Source organism: Urocampus carinirostris, chromosome 3 (assembly GCF_059441175.1).
Source record: "Urocampus carinirostris isolate Australia breed hairy pipefish chromosome 3, RoL_Ucar_1.0, whole genome shotgun sequence".
NCBI classification, from domain to species: domain Eukaryota; kingdom Metazoa; phylum Chordata; class Actinopteri; order Syngnathiformes; family Syngnathidae; genus Urocampus; species Urocampus carinirostris.
Genome location: NC_142351.1, coordinates 54,722,043 through 54,748,461, shown reverse-complemented (window position 1 = coordinate 54,748,461; position 26,419 = coordinate 54,722,043). Strand labels below are relative to the sequence as shown.

The 26,419-nt window shown below is 38.2% G+C and overlaps 1 protein-coding gene across 3 annotated transcripts in view; it reads left to right on the top strand.

Moving 5' to 3' along the window:
* LOC148370163 (receptor tyrosine-protein kinase erbB-4-like) overlaps window positions 1-26,419 on the top strand; it is a 377,191-nt gene that overhangs the window by 275,156 nt on the left and 75,616 nt on the right. For all 3 annotated transcript variants that reach the window (XM_088332560.1, XM_088332561.1, XM_088332559.1), the window contains exons 10-16: window positions 234-307; window positions 786-876; window positions 1,925-2,130; window positions 4,352-4,484; window positions 18,398-18,491; window positions 20,399-20,553; window positions 22,310-22,354. In XM_088332560.1, coding sequence (XP_088188686.1) covers window positions 234-307; window positions 786-876; window positions 1,925-2,130; window positions 4,352-4,484; window positions 18,398-18,491; window positions 20,399-20,553; window positions 22,310-22,354 — 798 coding nt within the window. The remainder of the gene's footprint in view (window positions 1-233; window positions 308-785; window positions 877-1,924; window positions 2,131-4,351; window positions 4,485-18,397; window positions 18,492-20,398; window positions 20,554-22,309; window positions 22,355-26,419) is intronic.

The following is a 26,419-nucleotide window of genomic DNA, read 5'->3' as shown; positions in this document are numbered from 1 at the left end:
TTTTTTGGAAATCCAGTCGTGGAAGAGGTCAGTGCCAAATTTTGTCTGCATTGTCTATCAGCACTGTCACAGTGACCGAAGATCTCCGAGTGGACCAATAGGTACTAATAGAAGTCATACCGAACGTTACAGCCAAGGAGCGAGGCGACTTTGGGAGAAAAACATGTTTCCTGAAATTGGATTACCAATATGTTGAAGATTAGCGTTGCATTCTCCATTTGTGTTCACTTCAGGGACATGTATCACGGCATCGGACCACTGGATCCCGAACGCCTCAATGTGTTCCGCACCGTGAAAGAGATCACAGGTTAGCGTGTGACTTTGGAATTAATGTCTGATTGTGTCGGTGTGTGCGTGGTCACGATAAAGCGGAGGGATGAGCGATGCCTGGTTTACAAACCCTCTTTCATATTAAAGTGCTCCTCGCAGAGTAGCCAAACGACTAATGGAGCGAAAATGCATTTTCATAACGAAAAGCCCCACAAGAAGAAAGAGCAATGGCTCTTCTGCCTTAGTCGTCATCAGCTCTCGCTTTAATGTCATTTCTGCATGTGCTGATGCAGTATTATCTGTCATTAAAACCCAATGCCATTCAACGTAATGTGAAGCATATCCAATCCCGTCTTTTAATTAGTCAGAATTGTCCGTTGCCTTCAAAGAATTTGCCCTTGCCTGAAATTTGCATATCCGAAAGTAATTTGTGTTTTCTGTGTTTATCAAATTGAGCTTTAATAATCCATGAACTTGCACTGGTTTGAATTAGTTTTCTTTTTTAACGTGTTCAGGTTACCTCAACATTCAATCTTGGCCTGAGAACATGACCGATCTGAGTGTTTTTTCCAACCTGGCAACCATTGGCGGGAGAGCCCTTTACAGGTATGAACAACAGTGAGGGCGGTGTCTGGTGATATGTTAAACTACATCTTTTTTATCATCTGATTAGCAGAGGAAGGAACGAGTATATAAATGCATAAATGGAATAGAAAAAAAAACATTTTATCGTCTTACCTTAACTTAGAAAAAAAGGATCTGCGCTGCTCCTTTTGTTGTCGGTCGAATATTTGCATGGGAGGTTAACTTAAAAGGAACGTTATCACTGGATAGTACCAACAATTAATTTAAAATATTATCAATATCATTTTTGGGGAGTCAGGAGTGCAAAGAATTACAATAATCTAAACCAGAGTAGATGCATCATTGTTGTTACATTTTGATATGTGAGTTAAGAATATCGGCCAGGCTCTTAATGTGTAGTGAAGGTGTGAAAACATGCCATTTTTGTATGAGTTTGTCCATTCGCACCATGTTGGTTACGCTAAGAACTACCAAATTTTCTGCACTTTCAGGCGCACCGGACTGTGAGGTGTATAAAATTGAGATTGCATTAAGAGCTTTTGTGGATACGGGCACATGTTAATGCAAAGAAAAATATGTGCCGCTAACACATATTGCAAAACATTATTTGCAATAGGAATAATTCCAGAGTAGTGACGGTAAGAGTGCGGACACACTACCACTTAACTGTGGTACAGATAAAAAACGAAAAGCATGAGAGCATATGTCACCATCACAATATTTGTATAATGCCACACCAATGATTTGCATCGTGCATTCTGGTTAAGCAGTCTCTGCACCATGTTAATGACTTCGCAGTCTGATAACATGTACGCCTACGTAAAAGAGCCTTTAGAGTATTTTCTTGAAAGACTTACTGTTTTCGCCATTCTCTAAAATTCGCTGCAGAAAAAGTGGAGAGACTCTTTAACCAAACAGAATACACTATGCAAGCCTATATGATTATTCATTGCTCATATTCAGAATTACCATAAAATATTGTATAGTTAAGGAGATTAATCATGGCGGTATGCATGTCTAATCTCATCTGCCATCTTCTACTTTTGTCTCGTTCATCTTTTATTTTCAGCGGAAGTGGCATCTCGCTGCTGATTTTGAAACAACGTTGGATCTCGTCGTTGCAGTTCCAAACCCTGGCTGAGATCAGCGCGGGCAACGTTTACATTTTCAACAACAGCCGTCTTTGTTTTTACAACACAGTCAACTGGACTTCTCTGTTCCGGACCCCCACCCAGAAAGTGCTCGTCCGAAACAACCGGGATCCCAAGGAATGTGGTGAGTGGCTGAGGGGGTTATTGTTTGGATCCATCCGTGGTTGCTTTTCTATTGCGATAGATTGGACAACATGAATAATCCGTGTACTGTAATAAAAGAAAATGACAAAAGAAAGACAGAATAGGTTGTGTAATATTTTAATGAATTTATAATTATCTCATTGTTATTAATATTATTCTTTTCAAATTATAGATACGCAGCAAAAACTTAAACAAAGGGGGATTCATCCCTCCAAGGTATTGTTTTCGTTTTTTTCTGTTGTCACATTATTTAGCTATTTTCAAATGATGAAAATATTTTTTTAATAAGAAGTTGTGCAGAAAGTTTAAGGGCCCGGTCACACAGCCGTGTGCGTCTGTATCGTGGGTAAAATTTTGCGGGGTTTTTTTGCCCGTGGTTGCCCGCGATGGAAAATGCGCAAAATTGGCCAACCCGCTGTTCATTGGTGGTATGCCCGCAAAACAGACGCCGGCGACTGTTCCGCTTCCTCATCGCGTCATTTCCGCGTCATTTTCTCGTGTGGACCACGGGTATAAAAGCTGCCGAGCCGGCGTTATGCCGAGAAATGCATCCTTTTGCGGAGATTTGCATCCCCTCGCTACTACAACCACTTTCACCTCGTTTTATCTCACTTTTATATCACTTTTAGGGAATTTAATGGCGAACATATAACCAAAACCACTTCGTCTTGCATTTGTTGGGAATGTAATACAACTTAAACCATTCCGTCTTTGTATTTGTTGTGAATGTAATCGAACGGTAATGCACGCCGTACGCAAATCACTTTTGAGCAGGTAACATGTTTATTTTGCCTTTTTCTATTCAAATCGCTCGTATTGAAACTGTTATGCACTCTACCATAAAGCTTATTTCTGCATAATAAGCTTTACGGTAGAGTGCATAACAGTTCTCAAAAGTGATTTATATACGGTGTGCATTACCGTTCGATTACGTTCACAACAAAAACAAAGACGGAATGGTTTATTTTGTATTACATTCCCAACAAATGCAAGACGAAGTGGATTTGGTTATATGTTCGCCATTACATTCCCTAAAAGTGAGATAAAACGAGGTAAAAGTGGTTGTAGTAGCGAGGGGATGCAAATTTCGGCAGGGATGCATTTCTCGGCATAACACCGGGCTGTAGAAATCATAACCGCTCAAGACACAGTCCCGTGAAGATCAAGATTTCAAGCTATGGCACCGAAGAAGCCAATATGTTATTATTGTAATAGTTTTTCATTTTTATTTTATTATCTTGTTATGAAATGAAAAGAAATGTCAAGAAATAAAAATAGATTAAGACGAGGTCACTACGGTGATGGGGATCCATGTCCACCCCTTGACGTCTCGAGCACAACTGACGTGTGCTCGGCAAATCGCGCTGTATATACGCGGAGAAAGGCGTTTGACCGTCACATGCGTAACACCTTCCGCGTCATTTCCGCGTCATTACCTCGTGTGCCGCCCGCGGTTAACACGTGGTCTAAAGTTTTGAGCAGCACAAAACTTTTTCGCACGGCCAACCGCGTGTGAATTTCCAACCGCGTGTAAAGCACTGCTGTATTTCGTCTGTATGGCGATCTCAAAGCGTCCAACAGCGTCTGCTTCACAGGCAGAAATTTCTGGCCGTGATTCAGACGCAAACGGCTGTGTGACCAGGCCCTAAATAAGGAAAAAAAAAAAAAAATACGCAAACAAAAAAAGAAAATACCAAGATGTGTTTTTTTGTCTTTGTGTAGTGTTAATGTTTGCATACTTAGATTATCAACAGTTCAGAATAATGATAATTTAATTGAAGAGTAAAAAAAACAAGTTAAAGAAATACGCATGTAAAATGTTTATTCCACCAATTGTTAATCCTATTTTCTGATTAATTCACGAATATTTATACTAAAAGCAGAGCAAGGGTCCAAAAACTAAAACAAGAAAAGTAGTTAAAATAGAAAATAAAACAAATTAAATTAAACTACAGTAACATCTAGTGGTCAGATATTACACACCGGGGCTTTAATGCGAGTATCCTTAACTTATTGTCAACAAATTGGTCCAGTATAATGTGTAATAACTTTGTATTTTTGTTTTTATCAAGCTTTTTTTCTGGAAAAACAAGTTAATCGTTACCTTACAAGTACAAATTTGATTTCCTTCCTTTTTGAATGCTTGCGCGTGAGCAAAAACGTGGAGATTTCATTTTAGATATTTTTTTTTTTCTTGACAGCCCAGGAACGCATGATCTGCGACCGGATGTGTTCCGACGAAGGATGCTGGGGCCCGGGCCCGGATCAGTGCCTTTCCTGCCGCAATTTTCGACGCGGACGCACCTGCGTCCAGTCCTGCAACCTTTTTGACGGGTACGTACTATACACAATAAAAATTACATACATGTCCACAAAACGATTTGGTGGGCTGTACGATTTTTGCTAAAAAAATATTTGACTACAAACATAATCAGAAATGACTTATAGTAATACGAGGTTTTTTTTTGCCTACTGTGAAAATATCACTGCTCCTAAACCTGATTTGCCTATAATTAAAAATAATAATACATTGTGTACCTAAACATGGATACATTTTTTGAATTTTGTAGTCAATAAAGATTATTATACTGACAAAAGGTTAACAACAACATGTACTGTGTTCTACAAGTGCTTCAATGACAGAGACTCATACAATATTTTTGTTTTCCTTCTTCAACTCGATCGTTGTTGTCACTGGTTTACACTTTTCCTTCCCCCTATTACAAACTTTCTTGGGATCCATTATTTAAGGGCTGAAAGGAAAAGAAAACGGCAAAATAATGATGAAATACGATGTGGTCCCCCTCAAACGTGCTGATTAACTAAGCAGGTAGAGGAAATCGGCCAGGGTGTCATCGCCATCTACTGTTAAGGAGTATAATTGATCCTGAGGCCCGCAACTCACTGAAAATAAATCCACAACCCACTTGTTTGTCCCGACCCACCAAGTGACGACACGCGTTAACCATTCACAAGTGCTGCCAAAGTCTTTTCACCAGACGCGATCTTTATAGTTCCAGAAGACGCATTCATTGTCTTGCAAACAGGCGCACATGACAAGCCGAGGAAATAAAATCAATTTAAGCAGCTTTGATGTATGAGAATGAACTCAAACTGTCCTCAAGGGCTCCAAAGGAGATTTTAATTGCCATTTGCTGTGAATGTAATGAGATGAACTCTAAGAAATTTTGCACTCCAACCATTGCGGAAAATTAGCTCGGATTTATTTCCCAATGATAATGTTTCTTCCTCATAAGGTCAAAGGCCATAATTATTGTAGATTACACTGTGAATACTGTAAACTCCGGACTACGGTGTTTAATGTGCATTTTGTTTAAACCCATAAAATAACTCAAAGATTGGGTCCTCAAAATACACGAGGTTTTACGGTATAGTACTGTAATAGCAGTGGAAAAAAATCGCTGGGCACTATAACAAAACATAGGACGCAACGGGAATTGAACCTAGGTCATGAAAGTGAGAATGCCAATTCCTAACCACTAGATCACAATGAAAATGTGTCAGATTTGATTTCACTGTCACACAATTTGTACTCAAGGTAACAAAGATGAATGTTGAAGAATAAACATAAAACACTCACAAAAAAGGTAATTCATGTTTTACGTTCTACTTCGAGTTCTTCATGTCACATGCTTTCAAAACATGTGACCATGCAAGAGGGTCATTAAAAAGACGAGCACATATTTACTACTGCGCCAAAATAAAATTTGAATGAGGACTGCGTCACATAAAGTATGACCCATTTATTTTAGCAGCAGATGCGGGGCAACCCTACTGTGGAGAATAGTGCCTGATTGCAACACAGACGTGTTAGTCGTCTTTTTTATTGTTGTCATTGTTCATCGCAGAAAACCAGACAAAATGTCAAACGCCTGTTGTATAAAGTATATTGTAAAAAGTCAATAAGGTACTGTTAAACCTCCCGTTTTTTGTAACGTGAGCAAAATCATGGACTAATTATCCAGGAGGGCATCAATACTTTTCGTGTGTCACTCCAGTGATTTGTATTTAGAATGCATGTGTTGTGGAAAAGAGTAGCTTGCGCTTTTTCTTCTGTGCAACCACAAAAAAAAAGGATATACCACACCTTATTTATAGCCAGAGTGCTTGAAATGGATAAAAAAGGTAGCAACTCATTGTCCAGAATCTCAGTAATTTCCCTTAGTTTACCCACGTCAAACAAATGTTGTAACTTGAAAGCAACATATTTTTAGATGCCATTTTACAGATTGTTCCTTGAGATGTTTTAGGAGAATGCTTGAAAAAAATCCGTCAAAATCAAGAAAATCCTCTTCTCGTTCCCTATCAAAATAACTTTTGGAGGGGGGTTGAAAGTGGTCATGTCAAGTGTATCACCCCAGGAGGTGGAGGAAGCCTGAAGTTTGCGCTGAGGAGCCCCAGTCATGTCCACTTGTAGCTGGTCTTCCTCCAGCGCCGTTTTTGTGAGGGAATCTTTGAAGTTGGCAGGAAAAAACAGAGGCTTTGAAGGAGGTTGGCAAGGAAGCTCCTTGGACTGTGAACACAGCAAGACCGTGTCACGTATATAACTTCTCAAATATGGCTCTGACATGCATTTAAAGGGACGGTGTGTGCTATTTAGCGCGTCCTTCCGTAAAAAATGCAATCTTTCCAAGAGAAGTCTTCTTCTTTTGGCAGCTGATTTTTCTCAATCTTCCTTACTTTCTGGACTGCAAGCCGCAATATTTCAAACACAGCAACCCTAAATACAGTATGTTGCGGCTTATTGTTTTCTTTTTTCGTGGCAGTGTCAAGGCTGCTTTATTCCTGGACCCTGGCTATTTCAGCTGAAAATGAAAATCTCCATTCTGATCCCTGTGTATAGTTGCCCTGACACTACCTTCTATATATAAGGCTGTATAGTTGCCCTGACACTACCTTCTATATATAAGGCTCATATTTCACAAGACACAACCCTCATTTGTGTTTTATATTCGCACAGTAATAGGTATGTGCGTGTCCTTGTAATTGCCATCTAATAATAATAATAATTAAAAATAGAATATTTTATAATGGAGGGCCTAAATTTGAAAATCAAAAAATGTATATTTTTTAAAATGTACTTTAAAAACAAAATCTTATCTTCACTAGCTAGCTAGCTAGAAAATAAGTAGCATTATTATGTATCATAGTATTCGTTTTAATAGTTACATTTGATTATAAAATAATTTTATTTCAAATGTTAATAAAACTCCAATATTTTTGTTTCTCCATATGTTTTGTTTTGATAAATAAGTGAGTAATCACTGGCTAAAACACCTTTCACGGGATCACTGTTTTACAGATTTTCATCGTGTAGTGTGTTCTACATTCTGATTGGCAAAAACGTCCCTTAAAGAGTAGATATTTGTAAAAAAAATAAAAATAAACTTAAGAGATGTTTACAGGTAAAGTATACAGTATCTGTACTCTTAAAATGATTTTTTAGGCCTGTAAAAAGGTTTTTTTCTTATGTTTCAATTATGCCTGCAACAGCGAATCGATAAAATCAATTGAAACTGGTTATTAAATGTGTTGGCATGAAATGTCATCATCAATTTGTTGTGTCATGCAAATTAGGCATCACTCAGCATGTTATTGAATGCAAATTTCCTCTTGATCTGGCGACAAACTTGTGATAACACCTTGACCTGGCAGAGAGGGCTCTGAGACTGTATTTTGATGCATGAGGTCATCAGATTAGTGTTTCTCAACGGTTCTGACTTAAGGACCCACAACCCTACCCTACTACAAGTTGTGAAACAAATCAAGAAAAAATATCCCCTACTCAAATGTATTAAATGTAAGGATTGTGCATTTTAAAGCAGTGATAGTACAATATACAGTATTCACATAAAAAAATTACCAAAAAACCCCTAGAACAACTTCATGTAATATTACTGGGTTACTTTGAATGCTCAAATAGCTGAATTTTTGATAAAATCCATAACATCTCACTTATGTGGCTTTGATTTTTGATATAATGAAGTCTTTAGCTCATATAGAATTACCTGGATCTGTGTCTGGCCATGTTCAACATGAGTAAACAAACTTTATCTGTCTTATTCTGTGGTTCACGTGATGAAGTGGGCATGACGTCAGAAATCAGGTTGCATGGACAGGTGCTGGAAGAAGTGGAAAGCTTTAGGTACTTGGGTTGTGATGTGGCTGCAGTTGGTGGAATGGATTGCGAGGTATTGCACAGATCGAATCAAGGAAGCAAGGTTTTGGGTGCTCTGAGGAGAGTGATGAACAACAAGAGTATGAGTATGGATATTAAGAGGGGACTGTATAAGAGTGTGATTGTGCCGACTGTCTTGTATGGTGCAGAGACTTGGAGCCTGAACGCAGATTAAAGAAGGAAATTGAATCTTTTCGAGATGAAGTGTTTGAGGACTATGTTAGGAGTGACAAGATTGGATGGATTGAGAAATGAAATGGTGAGAGACAGAAATGGAGTAGTCATGGAACTGAGCAAGTGTGTGGATAAGAGAGCTCTCGGTTGGTTCGGACACATGGAGAAGATGGATGAGGAGCGAATGTTGAAGAGAATCTACAGAGCAGAAGTCAATGGAAGGAGACCAAGAGGAAGGCCGCGATTGACGTGGATGGATGGTTATGAGTGAACTGCAGGAAAGAGGTCTAAATATAATGGAAGCTAGAGCTATTGTTGGTGATAAAAAGGAGTGGAGAGGTGCTGTAAAAGGATAGTGGGATTGTGGACGCGTTCTTAGGGATGGGCTGGGCACCCGTATGATGCGGCAGGGGTAAACCAGTGAAAGCTGTCGGGCCCTGCTGTTGAACAAAAGAGTGTGTTGTGTCACCCTGACCCGAGTGACATGGCCGCTTTCTGGTGTCCCATTTCATCTGGAGGGACGAAAGCATGACCAACTTAAGTGCTGAGGTGCCTAACTTGTTTGGGTGTTTGGGCAATTGGGTTGGCCATAGACCCAAAATTTTGTGTGTGTTTTTTTGCTTATTTTTTTTCCCTTTTATTTTCTTTGTTATTGTATGTGTTTGTATGTGTATGTCTTTGCTGTTGGTCACCCCTCTTGAGGGATATGACCAAGGTAGATAGATAGATAGATAGATAGATAGATAGATAGATAGATAGATAGATAGATAGATAGATAGATAGATAGATAGATAGATAGATAGATAGATAGATAGATAGATAGATAGATAGATAGATAGATAGATAGATAGATAGATAGATAGATAGATAGATAGATAGATAGATAGATAGATAGATAGATAGATAGATAGATAGATAGATAGATAGATAGATAGATAGATAGATAGATAGATAGATAGATAGATAGATAGATAGATAGATAGATAGATAGATAGATAGATAGATAGATAGATAGATTCTGTGGTGTAAAATGGAATGGTGTCCACTCGAATCTGTGGGGAATAATCACCATCTTTTATTATGGGATTTAAATGACCCTCATTTCTTGTTTTCTCTACTTAGCATTATTTTGCAAAGACAAAGGCCCTAAGCCACTGAAAACAGGTGTCCGACCCACTTTTGGGTCCTGATCCAGCAGTTGAGAAACAATATTCTTGATCCAAGTCCTTGTTTATTTATATAGCACTTTTGAGACACCAAAATAAAACTTGCGCTGTACAAAACATTCAGACAGAGTACTGGATTTGTCCTCCGATGTTATCTTTTTTTTAGCACTTTATGAAAACAATATTACACATTTTCAGGTGTATAGCATACATTTTATGTGTTTTTTGTAATGCATATTGACACATACTTTTTTCTGAAAAACTAAACAATGTATTTTACACTTGTTTACAGGTATGCCAAAGCATCTCCAAAAGTGGCCATTTGGAGACTACCAGTTTACAGCTATAAAACATTTGCAACTGTGTATTTTATTTTGGCCATTTTTGAGAGATCGTAAGAAAGTTTTAAATGCTTGACTTCTCCTTGAAGTAGTTAATCACTGGTTATTCACGCTTGCGTGTGATAATGGCACGTAAAAATATATACCGGGTTTTATATTTCTTTTTCGGCTCTTATTCGAATAGGCCCCATAAAATTGGAGGACATTACGTTTGGAGTTTTATTGGCTAACCAATGTGTCAGTCAACATTTGAATAAGTCACTACTGGCAAAAGATAGATAGATAGATAGATAGATACTTTATTCATCCCCTAAGGGAAATTCACATTTCCAGCAGCATCCCTGAGCTAAGAACAGTACAATAATAAAGCCAAAAGAATACAATATACAAATACCCAGTGTGACGTGCAAATGCCCACTGTAGCGTGTTATATAGAGTAACTAAATAGTGCTACACAGAATACATATTGCAGTAAGATTCGGTAATATCCAATGTAGGTGGTGTGGTTTAATGTGGGCCTTTACTCTGCCGGGTGGAGTTAAAGAGCCTCATGGCATGAGGAAGAAAAGATCTCTTCAGTCTGTCCGTAGTACAAGACAGTGACAGCAGTCTGTCGCTGAAACTGCTCTTCTGTCTGGAGATAATGCTGTGTAGTGGATGCGATGGATTGTCCATGATTAACCTCAGCTTTTTCAGTGCTCGTCTCTCAGCTACTGTTGTTAGGCTGTCCAGCTCTTTGCCCACAACAGAGCTCGCTTTCCTAGCCAGTTTATTGAGACGAGAGGCATCCTTCTTCTTGACGCTGCCTCCCCAACACGCTGCCGCATAGAAGAGGGCGCTTGCCACTACTGTCTCATAGAATATTTTCAGGAGCTTTTTGCAGATGTTGAAGGAGGCCAGCCTTCTGAGGAAATAAAGTCGGCTTTGCCCTTTCCTACATAGAGCTTCTGTGTTGGCAGTCCAGTCCAGTTTGTTGTCCAGCTGCACACCCAGGTATTTGTAGGTCTGGACAAATTCTACACATTCTCCCTTGATGGTTACAGGAACCGGGTGAGTTCTGGTTCTCCTGAAGTCCACCACCATCTCTCTGGTCTTGGTGGTGTTTAGGTGCAGGTGGTTTGCGTCGCTCCATCGGACAAAGTCCTGAATCAATGTCCTGTACTCCTCCTCCTGCCCGTTTCTGATACATCCCACGATCGCAGTGTCGTCGGCAAACTTTTGCACATGGCAGGACTCAGAGTTGTACTTAAAGTTCGATGTATATAGAGTGAATAGGAACGGAGAGAGAACGGTCCCCTGCGGAGATCCTGTGCTGCTAACCACAGTGTCCGATGTACAGCCCCCCTGTTTCACATACTGGGGTCTGCCTGTCAGGTAGTCAGTAATCCATTCTACAAGGTGTGAGCTAACTCCCATCTCTGTCAGTTTCCTACTCAGTAGCAGAGGCTGTATTAGGGAGGCAAAGGTATTACGTCGTTTTTTTTTTGTTGTTGTTGTTGTTTTGTTTTTCAATATGGGCCCTCATAGGCTATCACAGGCCAAGGGCAGTGAAAAAAAGCTTGCACCTGGTCGAGAGTGGTGTCAATTATAAAGAGTTTAAGCTCTCCGATGAGAGGTGGCGGGCCATCAGAACGTTTAGGAATTAAATACGATGAATCAATTAATCCTCCTCAAAAAATGACCAACCAATTTATTATTTTTTTTTAATATAGTTCTTAGTTGCCGCCCTAGTTAAAATGTCTAATGAAATAGTATTTTATTGCATAATAATTGTAAAAAAATCAAGTTTTATACTTAACGGATTTTGCCTATCACAGGTTCATCTTGGAACGTAACCCCCACTGTATTGTCTCATTCAGCGGCCGCATCCTTAAAATGTATTTTAGAAAAAAGGCTCAGGGAGGAGCGAGAGAATGTTAAATCTCGGTGGAAATGACCTGGAGGAAATTGACAAAGATCTCTGCATGAATGTTCTCTCTACTTATGTCTATTCAGTCCAATCATTGCTCCCTTCATGGCTGCACCAGGGGCCCCATCCCTTAGCCTGATGAGGGATTAGCCCTGTATTAGACTGTGGCCAGCATCCCACCCCACCTACCCCCCAACAAACCCACAGCCAACCCACTAGAGCAACTTTTTTAATTAAACACATTCAACGGCTCCTTAATCAGAACTGCAACCCTCGACGGACACCATCTGATATTAGCCTCCCTCCAAGCGAGCCTTCTCTGCCTTTTGTTCTTCCCATGTTTTCTTCAAAAAAGGCTGAAAAAGAATATTTCCTTAATGGACCGCGCAAAGATGCAGGAAGGGGTTAGCCCAAAGATTTTGTTCATGTCCTAAAAACTCAAATAATTTGATGTGGCCATACATGAGAGACTGTATTCGGAGTTGTATCATGTAACTGCTGCATTTTGGAAAACATGTGTTATTATATTTATGCTGCTGCTGATTAATTAATTTTTATTATTTATCCATATCAAGATGGCCATGTCCAGGTAGGTTGGGATGTCGTTACGTACTGTAGGTAGAAGTGAAAATACCCTTAATTAGTAGTCCACTTTAACAAAACGGTGTATTCATTTTAAAGGCATTTTTTACATAAAGAAATATGTATTTGTTTATTTATTTTTAATGCTTTTTACCCTAATGCAAATTGTACTTAAATGTTTATTTTTTAAGCACATTTTGAACATAAAATTTGCAGGGAAACATCCTTTTTTCTTTTTTCATTTAGAAGTTCATTCTTAACAGACAATTATATATAATATAATTATATAATATATTTTCACTGTATCATTTACGTATTTGGAATCATCGCCCTCCATTATAAGAATGTGTTTTTAACTACTTGGAGTTCGCCCAAGTGAAAACATGCATTAAATGTATTTGTTCGTCTGTTTGTTTGTTGGTTTGTTTTTATTATTTTTTAACATCAATTTTTCATTTCAACTTGATTTTATTTATTTATTTTGTAGTTATGACCCTCCATTATAACTACTGTTTCACCTTACTGTTTAAATTATCTCATGAAATTTACACCTGTTTCACCCAACAGGAAATATAGATTTTATTATATTGTTTACTTTTATTTTTTTGTCAATGCATTTATTTGTTTTAACTATTTCATAAAAGACGTCATGACTTAGAGGTAAGATCTTAAGCCGAGCCTGAACCTGGCAAGAACCACGTTGAATTTCAGACAGGGTTCAGGCCTAAAATATCAATCGTTATGTTGAGTTGAGGCCGAGCAGAGTTTCTCTTTCGCTGCCATTTTCCTTTTTGTTTTATGTTTCTTATTTTTGGGTGAACGTTTCACACTGGGTGGTTAGCGCACACCCTGACGTTGTAAAGGTCCAGGAATCATTTTCAGCTATTGCAGCCTCCCCTTGCGGATTTTGCATGTTCTCCCCGTGCCGGTGTGGGTCTCCACCGGGCACCCCGGTTCCCTCCCACATTCCAAAGACACGCATTGCAGGTTGATTGGCCGGTCCAAATTGTGAGGAGGGATTTCATGCGCGTGCTGGTTGTTTTCATTAATTCCAGGATAACAGAATTACAGTCCAAATACCAACCCTAACCCTAAAAGTAGATAAAAAAAAAAGAGTTGATTTGAGCACGTCTAAGAGAGATACTGTTGGTACGCTTACGCGGCAGACATGCAGCTTGGCAGAAGATGTAAAGATGATTTCAGCCAGAAGATGGCGTAAGGAGAAACATTTCAAACTTATGGACACCACCTTTAACCATTTGAATTATACTTTAAGATAGCCCAAGCGGAAAAAACGGGATTCATTCTTCCCTTTCTCACTTTTTTAAGTGGAGCTGGCGAGTTTAGTTATTTACTCTGAAATCCATCAAGGCTTTAAATTTGTCCGGATCACATAAAAGCATTTTGTGGAGTGTGTGTCCTATCGGAGAATGGCGCTTCAATCAGGCCTCTCCTGCGAGGCGGATGGCTTGTTTGTCTCCCTGGCGCAAGAGTCCATCAGTATATCGATCGCTCTGATGGGAAAAGTGTTTTTGATCAGCGCTGCTTTGTTATTGACAGCTGCCGCCTGAGGAGCTTCATTTCTGAACAAGGAGGATAATTTGCCCGTTTGGACACAAACAGAGCTGACGGATCGAGTGGCGACACCACTCGGCCGATGAGACCAAGCCCCCGTTGTTGTAATGACGCCGCATCAACCCAATACTTGCCTCAAGGAATGGAAAAACAAAAGCCATTAAGAAGTGAATCTTTATAGCGCGATTGAGGCTACAAACAAAAGAAAAATCATTCATTCTAGCGCCATTTTCCTTTTGTATCCTAATCCAACAGTGCCAACTCTCAGATGTCCTCCCTTTTTTTGCTTGCTCCCTCCCGCTGGCTCATCCCCCCACCGGCACATTTCTTTTGTGTGTCCCCCGATTTAAAAAGCCGTTCATTATTTATGGGACTTTCTCGATCTTCTTATTGACCATCTTGCTTCTTTGAGTGTGGACCCAGCACCCTTCATCATCAATGGCGAGAGTGTAAAGAGAATCCATGCATTCAAACTTCTGGTAGTGCACATCTATGATGATTTTTTATGGAGCTTAGTCGGGAACTGTGTTGGCTGCGTTACTTTAACAAAGTCAATAGCTATAGTTACTACTTCTTCCAAAAATAAATCGAGTTAGTAACAGAATTACTGTGTAATAAATGTTACTATTTACCAACAGTGTTAGCTACTTTAAATTAATAATTAGATATAGTTACTCACTACGTCTTCCAAAAAGTAAGTTAGTATCTAAGTTACTCTACAGTAAAAGTAACTAGTTACTAGGTAAAGTAATTATTTCTTTTAAAAATAATTAGTTGTACCTCAGAAACCTTTGACATTTTTGGAGCAGTATTCGAGTCAGTCGAATAGAGAAGAACAGACAGAACCTTGTAATATTTATTGAACCTTGTGATATTTATTATTTTTTAATATTTATTATTTTTTATAATAACATAAGTTTGGTGGCCTTGGAGGTATAGTGCCTGCCCCGAGACATGGAGGTTGCTGGTCCCAGCCTCGGCCGGGTCATACCTAACACTTACAACATTGGTACCAATTGCCTCCCTGCTTGGCAAGCGGCATTAGGGGTTGGAATCAGGGGGTTTGGTCACCTAATGACTCCCAACAAGATGTTACAACACACCAGTTGGGTTGAGCGAGGGGGCTGGGAATCCCCTCCTCTGTATCAATCTTCTAGAAAGAGTATATTTATTTATTTTATAATAAAATAACAATCAGCAATAAACTATTTAAAAAAAATTAGTAAAATAAATGGGAAAGTTAAAATAAGAAACAAAGTAAAAAAATGTATAACAAAAGGAAAAAAGAGTGATAAAAAAGAAAAAAAGAATACATTTTTTAGAACAATATTTTATGAACACATCAACACTGAAAAACATAAAAAAGAAAAATTACAATATTTCTAAATCCACAAAAAAAGATTAAATTCCAAACAATTTTAACCTTTTTATGCTCAACAAATTTGAAGTCAACCATACAATATCCCACCCAAAAACGCATACTGATTAGATGAGAGAAAAAGGCATCTTTGAGGGAACCAACTGTTGATTCTTTCACTTCCAAAAGCCGGCATATAGGGCTGGTTTGTCCCTGAGCAATACGGTTGCGTCGGTTGAGAATCAGCCCACACCCGCCTTTTCTTTCGGGGCATTAATAAATAATATATTTGTAATCTCTACCTAACTATATGGTAGTCGCTGTTTTGAATAATGTCATGATCCAAAAAGTCTTGACACAAACAACCCAGAGAAGAGCGGAAAACGTGCCGTTATATGACGGTATTATTTATAAGATGGTATGCTGGGAGTAGTGTTAGATGCCTCATGAAAAACAGTAATTGGTTACTCTAAACAAGTTATCATATATTTCCTAACAAAAGCTGTGTGTGCAAGTTAAAGGAGGAAACTACTTGATTTTTGTACAAGACGCGCTGGATTTTAAGCCTCAAGTTTGAACAGCCATGAAAATGAACTCCATGTCTTATATTTGAAAAAAAATCAGTGGGGAAATATTCTAATCTTGTAGAGAAAAAGTAACACATTGTGCCGAGATTAAGACAATTGTTATTAATTGAATTTTTCTGAACAGATTTGCAGGAATACAAGAGAAACATGAATGCTTGGAATCTTTCTAACAAGTAGTGTCAGCTGATTGAACTTTTGAGTTTGGCGACATGTAAATAGTTATCAGTTATTAATTAAAACGGTGATGTCATATTGTAAATACCGTGTTTCCATGACTATAAGGCGCACCGGAATATAAGGCGCTTCCCCCCCAAAATATTTTTGGTCATATGTTTTCCAATACATAAGGCGCACCGAACTATAAGGCGCTACAGCGGGAACGTCTACAAAACAGTTAGATATTTCAGTCAAACGTATTAACCCCTTAACATTCCGACGGCTCGCAAAGAAGCAAATACGTGTCTCAGACAGCGTGCGGACACGGTGTCTGTACGATGTCACCAATCACTCAAATGCGTCATTACACATATCATTAGGAAGGTTAGACTGTTGGGATTCAAGAAATGCCAACAATTTCCTAGTTTCCATTTTCTTTTTTGCTGGCAACTGTGTGGACAGCAAAGTAAGAATTTCATTGAGCAGGGAAACGTGGTTCTTTACTGTGCATATGACAATAAACACTTTAAATTGAATTGAATTTAAAAATAGACTCATCACAGAAACATCCAGATCAGTCTGAAACAAGATACTGGGAAAATATAAAGCCGGGGCAGCCATCACAATAAATGATAATACGCACCGTATTGTGTAAAACATACTCCAAAACACCCAAAAATGCCGACAAATAAAAGAAAAAAATATTTTTCGGCCAATTGCAGTGTTTGTTTTGCCCCGCTTTAGCCTATGTGAACCTGTAAATGCTAAAAAAAAAAAACCGCCTCCTGTACCTCTGAACAACTTTAGCCAAAATTGACCAATTCAAATGATGACTGACCAATGATTAGGAAATGAAATGCTGGTACATATAATCCAGCATACACCGACCACTACTTCACCTAGAAGGGAAAATTTAGTCGGCGGCTGCTCGTTGTAGTTGCGAGACCTTGCGACTCAACTTGATCCATATATAAGGCGCACCGTATTATAAGGCTCATGTTCAGTTTTTGAAAAAGATAAAGGCTTTTAGGTGAGCCTAATGGTCGTGACAATACAGTAGTGTTATCATTCACATCAAAGACAATTCTAATTTGAATTGATGTTTTAGTTTTGGTGCTACTCAGACATGAGTTGGGCTAGGACACTTATGTAATATGAATAGAATGAAATTAGATGACTTCTGATTAAGAATCCTGGAATCCAGTCTAATATTGTTTGTAATATTTTTCTAAACCAGGGGTCGGGAACCTTTTTCACCCAAAGAGCCATGAAAGCAAAATTATTTAGATTTTTTTTGAGAGAGAGTGCCAAACATTATATTTTAAGAAAAAATTCAACAAAACTGCCAAGCCCGCTCTCCAGACAGAAACTAATTCTTCACTGCAAAGTTATTCTGTAAAAACGTCACAAAATACTGCAAAGGCGGATGCAAATGTTTTTACCTTCAGTGCAGACAGCGCTGGGCGAGGAGAAAGAGCGCCCTGTGTATTACCTCGCCCATTCTTACCGCTCACCCAACCAAGGTGCTTTGCTATAACTTGTGGGGGAAACGTTTGTTTTGGGTTTGTTCTGTGGCTTTTCTTCATTAATTGTCTCAACTATGAACATGTAATGTTTAATGAAGGATTATTAAGCTCTTCACAGACAAAACAGGGTCTGTTGGTGTGACGCCTTGACTGTAGTTAAAATTGGGTTCTATTTATACTGTACAGAACCCTCAATATGTCAGTATTGTCTCAGCTTCGCGTGTGCACCTACCAGCTCCGCATATAACAACACATTAAACAATTGCAGGTATTTTTCTCTAAATCCTTTGTACTTATGTAAAGTGCCATATATGGTTCCTGGGCCATAGGGTTTCCCAAACCTCTTTCCTTAACACCAAGGAAAGGGTCAATAGTCTGCAATTTACGGTACACTACGTTGTTATCAATGACAATCAGGACAATTTCATTCAATTTACCCGTTCAAACAGCGACCCCCCCCTGACCAGGAGCTACCACAAAAAGTGTAGAAGAAGAGCTGGGCTTTTAAAAAGAGGGCGCTCTCTTCGCGTCTCACGGCATGTTGGTAGGCTATGTACGACTTGCGTACTGGAAAATCTACACCGGGCGCGCTCAGATCAATATTTCAGCACGCTTTCAAATCCATTATACATTCAGCTCAAACTTGTTTTTGCATTTGGCTTTTCTCCGCTCCAGGGAAAGGCGAGAATTTGCCAACGGCTCTGTCTGTTTGGAGTGCGACAGCCAGTGCCAGAGAATGGATGGCGACGCCATGACGTGTCTCGGACAGGTGAGATATCACCTGAGGGGTTTTAATCAAGGTTTGTTGCGTCGTCTTTAGGGTTCAGCTGGCAAAAGCAAACTAAGAACAATTGTGGAAGCGGAGGAAGACGGAAAACTGTAACAGTTTTACAAAGACAAGTGGTTTAAGAGCGCGACCCGTTACCATAGTAACAGTGTCTTCAAGATAACTTGCTCGGCAGCAGGTTTTTCACGCAACATACACGATTTGTCTATGTCTGATCCCCTTTTAACCATACGCAAGATATGAAGTTGTTTCTTCTCTGTTTTTCGTTCTTAATTTTTTTGTTTTTGTTTATTTTAGCGCTCTATTTCGCTTTCCGTCTTTGTCTTTTACTTTCTTTTTTTCTTTCTGTCTTTCTTCAATTTGTTTTTTGATTGTCTTACTTACTTTCTTTCTTTTTCTTCTGTCCCCCTTTCTCTCTTATCTTTTTCTTTTCTTCTGTTTTATGATTTTGATTTTCTCCCTTAATCTTTCTTCCTTTTTCTTTTTTTCAATTCACCTCTTTGTTTCTAATAGTCATTGTTAATTCTTACTTTCTTTGTCTTCCAGTCTCTTTTGCTATTTCTTTTATTTTATATATTTTACTTTACTTGGTCTTTCTTTTTTTCTCCCCCTTTCTATGTTTACCTTTATTTTGTTTTAGTTTTTCTCTCTATTTATATTTCTCCTTATAGTCTTCCTTTCTCTCTTTGTACCGTTGTACATTTCCTTTTATTTCTCTTGCTCTATTTCTCTTTCTTGTTTTCTTTCTTTTTCTCATTTGCTCTTTCTTTATCTCCTTTTCCCTCCTATTCTCTTTTTTCCCCTATCTCTTCTTAATATCCTCTCTTCCTTTTTTCTTTTTTGTTCTCTCAATATCTCTGTTTCATTCTCTCTTTGTTTCTTACTTTACTTCTCTCTGTATTTCTCTTTTTTTATTTATTCTTGTCTCTCTTTCTTTCTCTCCCTCTTTATTTTCCTCATTTAGTTTCTCTCTCTCACCGCCTCTCTCTCCCTCCTTCTCTCGCTTTCTCTCTGTCTTTTTTGCAACTTAGTTTTTTTTGTATGCATTTAGCTGTTTTTTATGTTATTCTGCATTTATTCATATATCCCTATTCTTCTCTTCCTCCTTCCATCCATCTTACTTTAATTTATTTTATTTTTTTACCATATTTTTTCTTCCTTTTACATTTTACGTCATGTTCATGTCTTAGGACATTACCTAACAGGTAATGATTAGCTTCCACTCTTGAAGAAATGTACTTCCGACTTTGCTATCTTTTTCAAGCAAGTAGCAGATACTGGAAATGTTCAGTGCAGCAGGCTGTGCTGCATGACAAAATGTGGATCTTTTAGTGAATCAAACAGATGACGGTCTCGGTTAGTAATCACCCACAGACGATCATCACACAAAAGGTAATTGTTTGGAAAATGCGTCGTCGTCAATCGTTGTTTGTGACGGTTAAGAAAGCAGGCGATATCAAGTTGACGCTGTCCAGCATGACGCACCAACAGCACCGCTGTTATTTTGTCTTTGCCGAAACTCGGCTCTTATTTATTCATGAGCTGGCCACGCTTTTCCCACCTGCCATCTTCCTCACGCGATACACTGACATGACCCGATTTTGTTGATTGCAGCCTTCAACGTAGAGGTGCGGCGAAATACACTCCAGGCAATTTGCGCTCGACATGTTATAAATCACCGGGCCCGCCGGCCACGTTAGCCGCGGAAGGAAGTTAACACGATTTGCCGGCGTTCAATTCGATTCTGTCACATGCTACTTTTATTTGTTATTTTCCGCGTTGACACTTCAATATCTTGATTTTTTTTCACCCTTGCGGTTTCCTTTTAGCTCTTTTTAATAGTTTTTTGTCGTGGTTGTTGTTCCTCACTCAATTCATCTGCGGTTCAGGGTCCGGACCAGTGTGTGAAGTGCCTCCATTTTAAAGACGGACCCAACTGTGTGGCCAAGTGCCCCGAAGGCCTGCAGGGAGCCAACAGTTTCATCTTTAAGTACGCCAAGGCCAACAATGAGTGTCATCCTTGCCATGTCAACTGCACCCAGGGGTAAGAAAAAAGCTGTCATTCATCTCAATCGCTTTGGCGGATTTCTCCTCCAGCGAAATTGCAGCAATAAAACAACAATTAAAAGAATGCTTGTTCTGGTGGCGGATTACTTCATCTTCATTTCTCAGTTTCTTATTTAAAAATGAATTGAATTGAAATTATTTTTATTGTCATTGATAACAATGTAGTAAGCATTATATGTAACTAGATTAGACGTGGCACTCTAGGGTAAACACGTAAAAAAGACTTTAAAGAGGAAAAGAAAGATAATAGGAAGGAAAAAAGGATTAAAGGAAGGAAGGAAGGAAGGGAGGTAGGATGGGAGAGTGTGAGAAAGAAAGAACATTTAAAATGTAGTTTTTGGAGGCTGGCCTAAGTCGTAGTTAAAGTGCAATAAATGAAAGAAAAAACGGATACTTACAAATAATCTGTTGGGTTTTTTTTTTTTTTCGTTTTTTACAAAACTGAATTTTAGGTATTTTTAAGTAGCATATGTCTTTTTCTCTAAGAAAAAATAATGATTATAAACGAAACAGTTGACCACTGCTTTATCAGATATGGTTTTTTTTTTACCTAAAGTTTTAAAGCCAAATAACTGTACTATTATACACATGATTTTATGTACTAACTATATTGGCAAAACAAGAACATTAGAAATATACATTTTATTTCAAGTGAACTTTTTTACACTAACTAAACATTACTCAAAGTCATGTTTTATAACGATATATCTTATTTTAAGATCATTTTAAAATTTGATCATAGAAATATTGAAAAATACTTCTTAGGATCTGCATAATTCTATTTATTTTCTTAATTTAAGTAGTTACTCAATTTAAGGTGGATGGATGGATGGATAGATGGATGGATGAATGGATGAGGTAGTTTCAACAATTCATACAAAAACAAATGAACAAATTACCTTCCTAAACAAATTGTTTTCTTTATTCAAATGAGTATTTTTTTCATATATATATATATATATATATATATATATATATATATATATATATATATATATATATATATATATATATATATATATATATATATATATTTATGTGTGTATATATGTATGTATGTATATAAAAAGCTATGTGAAAAGCTGCATTTCAAGCAGAATTTGCATGTTGATGTCTAATTTTCCATTATTGATAATTCCAATATCCAAACAATTCTTTCCATAAACACAAGGGCACTCTGCTCGCAAAATAACATTCTATTACTGAACACTGAACTTATGCATGTCCCGACAATAACGAAAGGAACTGTTGCCATGTTAATTATCTTTACTTAATATCTTAGCTTTTCTTACCACATGTGGGCCACCTACACATGTCCATACAAATCTAGGAAGCAAAACTGATTAGCAGTGCAAAAGCCTTTTTAACATTTTATTTTTTTAATGAAACAAAAAAATATTAATTTTTTTTAGCACTGAATGAGTTGTTAATTTGGCGGGCCTTGGCTGGGCCCGACTTTAATATCTGCGGGCCCGGGTTGGGTCGAGCTGGATTTCTTACCTCTCAGAAATCAAAATCGCTTGAAGTTTCCTGACAGTGTTTCAGTGATATAAAACAGGAATCTACACGATCCCCTTATACCCCCTTCATATCATGATGAGTGGTCAGCCTCTTTGGGGATTTCATTTCGTGCTCTGCAACAGTTGAGTGACGCAGAAGGAAGACAAGCAGAGGTTTACTCATAACCTGTCTGAACTTTAATGGACGACGTCTCTGCTTTCTCTGCCCTGCAGGTGCATGGGGCCCAGACTCCAAGATTGTATTGGGATGATGGACAGGTAAGGGATCTTGGGAAGCATTCATCATTTTGGAGAGTGTCTTTTCCAAATACACCAAAGGCGTGAATACACGATGTCGAAAAAAAAAGTTGCATTGCAATGATGGATCATGGCTCACAGAATAGAATAAAATAAAATAGAATGGAATAGAATAGAATGGAATGAATTATATTCTAATGTCATTGTAACATCTGAAATACTCACCAAAAGTGCCATCCTGATGGTACAAGAATAAGTACACTGAAGAGTATATAGAATGTGTGTTTACAAGAGTAAATATCACAATTTAATAAAAATAAGTTGAGGGTAGTAGTATACAAAAAGAGTCAAGTAAATAAAGAACTTAATCGTGCACATGTTAAATGTGATTTTATTTTTCCTGATTCTGTAATGTAAAAAGAAATCGTACCCATTGACATGAGATTTTTCTCATTTTAAAATATCTTTTCACTGTTTGCTTGTTAGCTTGTTTGTCTAATACCGGCAAACCGCATCTCGGGAGCGACATGAGGCTCTTGAGCGCTGTGGATTGGTTCTTTTCATGGCACTTTTTCAAAAATGTTTATATATATATATTTATATATATATTTATATATATATTTATATATATATATTTATATGAATTATGTTTTCTGAAGCCTGACTAACAAAACTAACACATTTTCCACTGCTGTACAAATATGTCGAATAATATTACTGAAAAGTGCATTTTCTTCAGGTGTGTGAGCTCTTTTTTGACATTCAGTCCATCAAAAAGTGAACTAGACTAAAGTGGCCGTGATCCATTATTCTCGATTGCATATCATTGCGAGGAGGAACTGGCATAGCATACTTTTAATGGGCCTGGCATCTTTTTTCTTGCCATTACTGCAGTTACCCCTAAAACAAACTGCACTTTTGAAGCCACATTATCTCCAATGACCATATTGCTGTGAATAGGGAACTTTACTGTGCATATGACGATTGCTGTGAAAGCACTTTGCAAGGTTGTGGCCATGACCTACTATTCCTAGCCCACTATTGCTTCAAGAAAGAGAGCATTTCTTTTGTGTTTCGGGCAACGAATGTGTGCCATCGTGGTCCGCCTAAAATGAGCTGCCCTGTTTTGACCGCAATACATTTCCCTAGTCCCAGTTGACTATTTCTGTAAGGGGGGTTGCAACAGAATGCACTTTAAAATGGGGTTTTTACCCTGCTGATTTTTGCTTATCACAGGGGGTTCTGGTATCCATTAACTGCAATAAACGACAGATTGCAGTAATTAAAATTTGGGAAGTGACCTGCAAATGAGCAAAATATATATTTTTTTAGGATTGTGGTTTGATATGGGCCTCTAGCCTACCTCAAGGTGTATCAAGAATCCCAAAGAGTGCAACCAATCAAGAGAACAGTGGACAATGTGGCACAAGAAGCATATTAGCGGTAACATAAAAAGAAGTTATTTTAACAATTAGAGCAAATGTGACTCGTTAGAATTGAGCCAAAACAGTGCAGTAGTAGGAGGTTATCCATTAAAGTACAAACGAGCACTTGGACGAGCCTCTTGGGGGGTTTTCTGCTCTCATAACGGTGCCGCCTTTTATCTGCCGGCGACCCCGAATAGCTCCTTGGCCCGTAAATCCTTTCCTCCTAATTAGAGAAGTCCTTTCCCGTCGTCTCACCTTGCACCGTCTGACTGTCTGCTTGTCATCTCTCCACAAACCTGATCTTTTTTTGGCTGTTTCACACATTTTTTGTGTTTTTTTTCTACTTTCTTTCTCATTTTTTTACTGTCCGTTTCATGGTTTTTTTTTTTTAGTATATTTCTCCTTGCTTCTCTACCCCGTTGACTTAATCGTTCCAAACTGCCACATTACTATTCACAAGACGGCTTTATATCTCATTAAGTTGAAACCCAAAGCCTCTTTGTAAATTTCAAGCACCAGCTCCCTACCTTCCCTACTCAGGTCTGCCGCAATCGATACAGCACCTCACGTCTCCGCCGTTGCGCCGTGCTACACGAATCTTCCATTAGTGGCTAATGGGCTCTGTAACAAATAGAGTTTTGAATTGTATGAGATAAAAACTGTTTCTTTTTTTGCCACTTTCCCATTGTATTTTGTATTTTTTTTTAGAGTATTTTTACACTTGTTGCAGATGTTTCATCAATGAGTATTTGCTTAGCATGTATTGCCATTGTTGGGCAAAAACAAGCTAGTAATTGGGCCAGGAAATTGCTGGGTAAAGTTTCTGCACTGCTGTAAATACAGCGCATGCTCATGTTGGCTTTCAGTGGTTTCTTGCTTTACTACATTTTTCCTACTTTTAAGTGTAAACAAATTTATCATGTTAAATAAGAAAGTAATACCATTAAAAAAATGACATATTTTACCTACACACATTCTATTTTTTATGGTAATGGAAAACTAATTTCTCATGTAAAATGATGAAATAATACTTGGAATCCAAAAAATAATCAGAAGCATATTATTTAGACTATGTGCAATATTTAGAATTCTATAATTTTGAAAATGTTCCCGGAAAAATTATTTTCCAGTGGAACAAGATCATTTTACTTGAAAACACAATCATTTTCCTTGTTTCACCGCCATTATTCCATTTTTTTATAACTTTCAATTTTAAACTAATTTTCAATGTAAAATAAGAAAATAATACTTTATATCAGGAAAATAGTCTTGAGACACAGCATTTCTTTCATTTGCAATATTGTTTCTATTACAATAAAAATACTCTTTAAGATAGAGCTTGAAAAAAGAATATTTCCAAATGTATTTCCCAGCAGAAAAAGATAGTTTTAACCACGGATAATCGAGTGCAGGCTCTTGGGTGCAGTTCATTTAAGGCAGAAAGAAAAACAAAAACAAAAAGCTGCCACATGATGCAAAGTAGCTCTCTCGGCCCCTGCTCTCAGCAATAGTGGACATGGGGATAATACATCGTTGCCGCACTGGTGCAGTTCCTTTTATGAGCATTAAACTGAAAGAATGCTCTGCCACACATGACACATATTTGCTCTTTCGGTCCCCATTCTCAGCAATTGTTGACTGGGGATAATGGATTACAGCCCCAACATTGTGTTCTGGCCTGCCTCCTGCCATTACCGCTCTCAGCAATAAGTGAAATGCTCTTCATTTAAAGCAGACATAACGGCAAATAAAGAGCCACCGGGCCCAACAGAAAAACACTCTACGGGTAAGTGCTTGCAGCAATAAAGCATTAGGGATATTAGATTGCATTGGCACAAGTGCAGTTTACTTTCTGGAGAACAGGAAGAAAAAAAAAGAGCGGCGAGGCCGGATACAAACGCACTGTGCCGGCCCCTGTTTGCAACAATCGTTGATAAGGGATAACAAAATATTTTTCAACCTGCAATGCAGAATAGTATAAAGCAGAAAGTAGTGAGGGATTACAGTATACCATTTGAAAATAATAGTATTTTTTTTTTCATGACATTTTGAAGTTGACATTTTTTCCATGTATTGAGTGGTCGTAGGGGCACCATTTCCTGTGGTGTGTGTTGGCCCAGTACAGCCTGGTGGGACCCATCCCTCTCCAGGCCAATAAATGTTTCCACCCGGTCTTGACTGTATATAGTTTAAACTTTATCAAAAACTCAAATAACGCGAGAATATATCAATTGATTTGAATTTAATAGAGGTGCTTTCAAACAATGCAATCCCGTCGTAAGGCCCTCCCCCGATCTCCTCTTTTAATCAAATTGTCCAAGTAAAAAAAAAACTGAGGAATATCAAAGAACAGGAACATAATTGGCCAATAGCGACAGTGACATAACAATCAAAAAAACAAGCTGGCATCCGACGAAATCTCCTTGTACAATACTAAAACAGAATAAACGTATCGAAGCAAAAAGTACCAATTGTGACAAGCAAACTACAGCGGTAAGCTGACGTTATCTCAAAGTGTGTCCACCCTTGTTATATTCCAAACAAATTGTTATGGCTGTCGACGGGTGAGCACTTCTTTCAGAAAATATCCCTATTCGTGACAATTCATCCTTCACGCTTGTAATCAAACAGAAGATGCTTTAGTATCACTCCGACATGG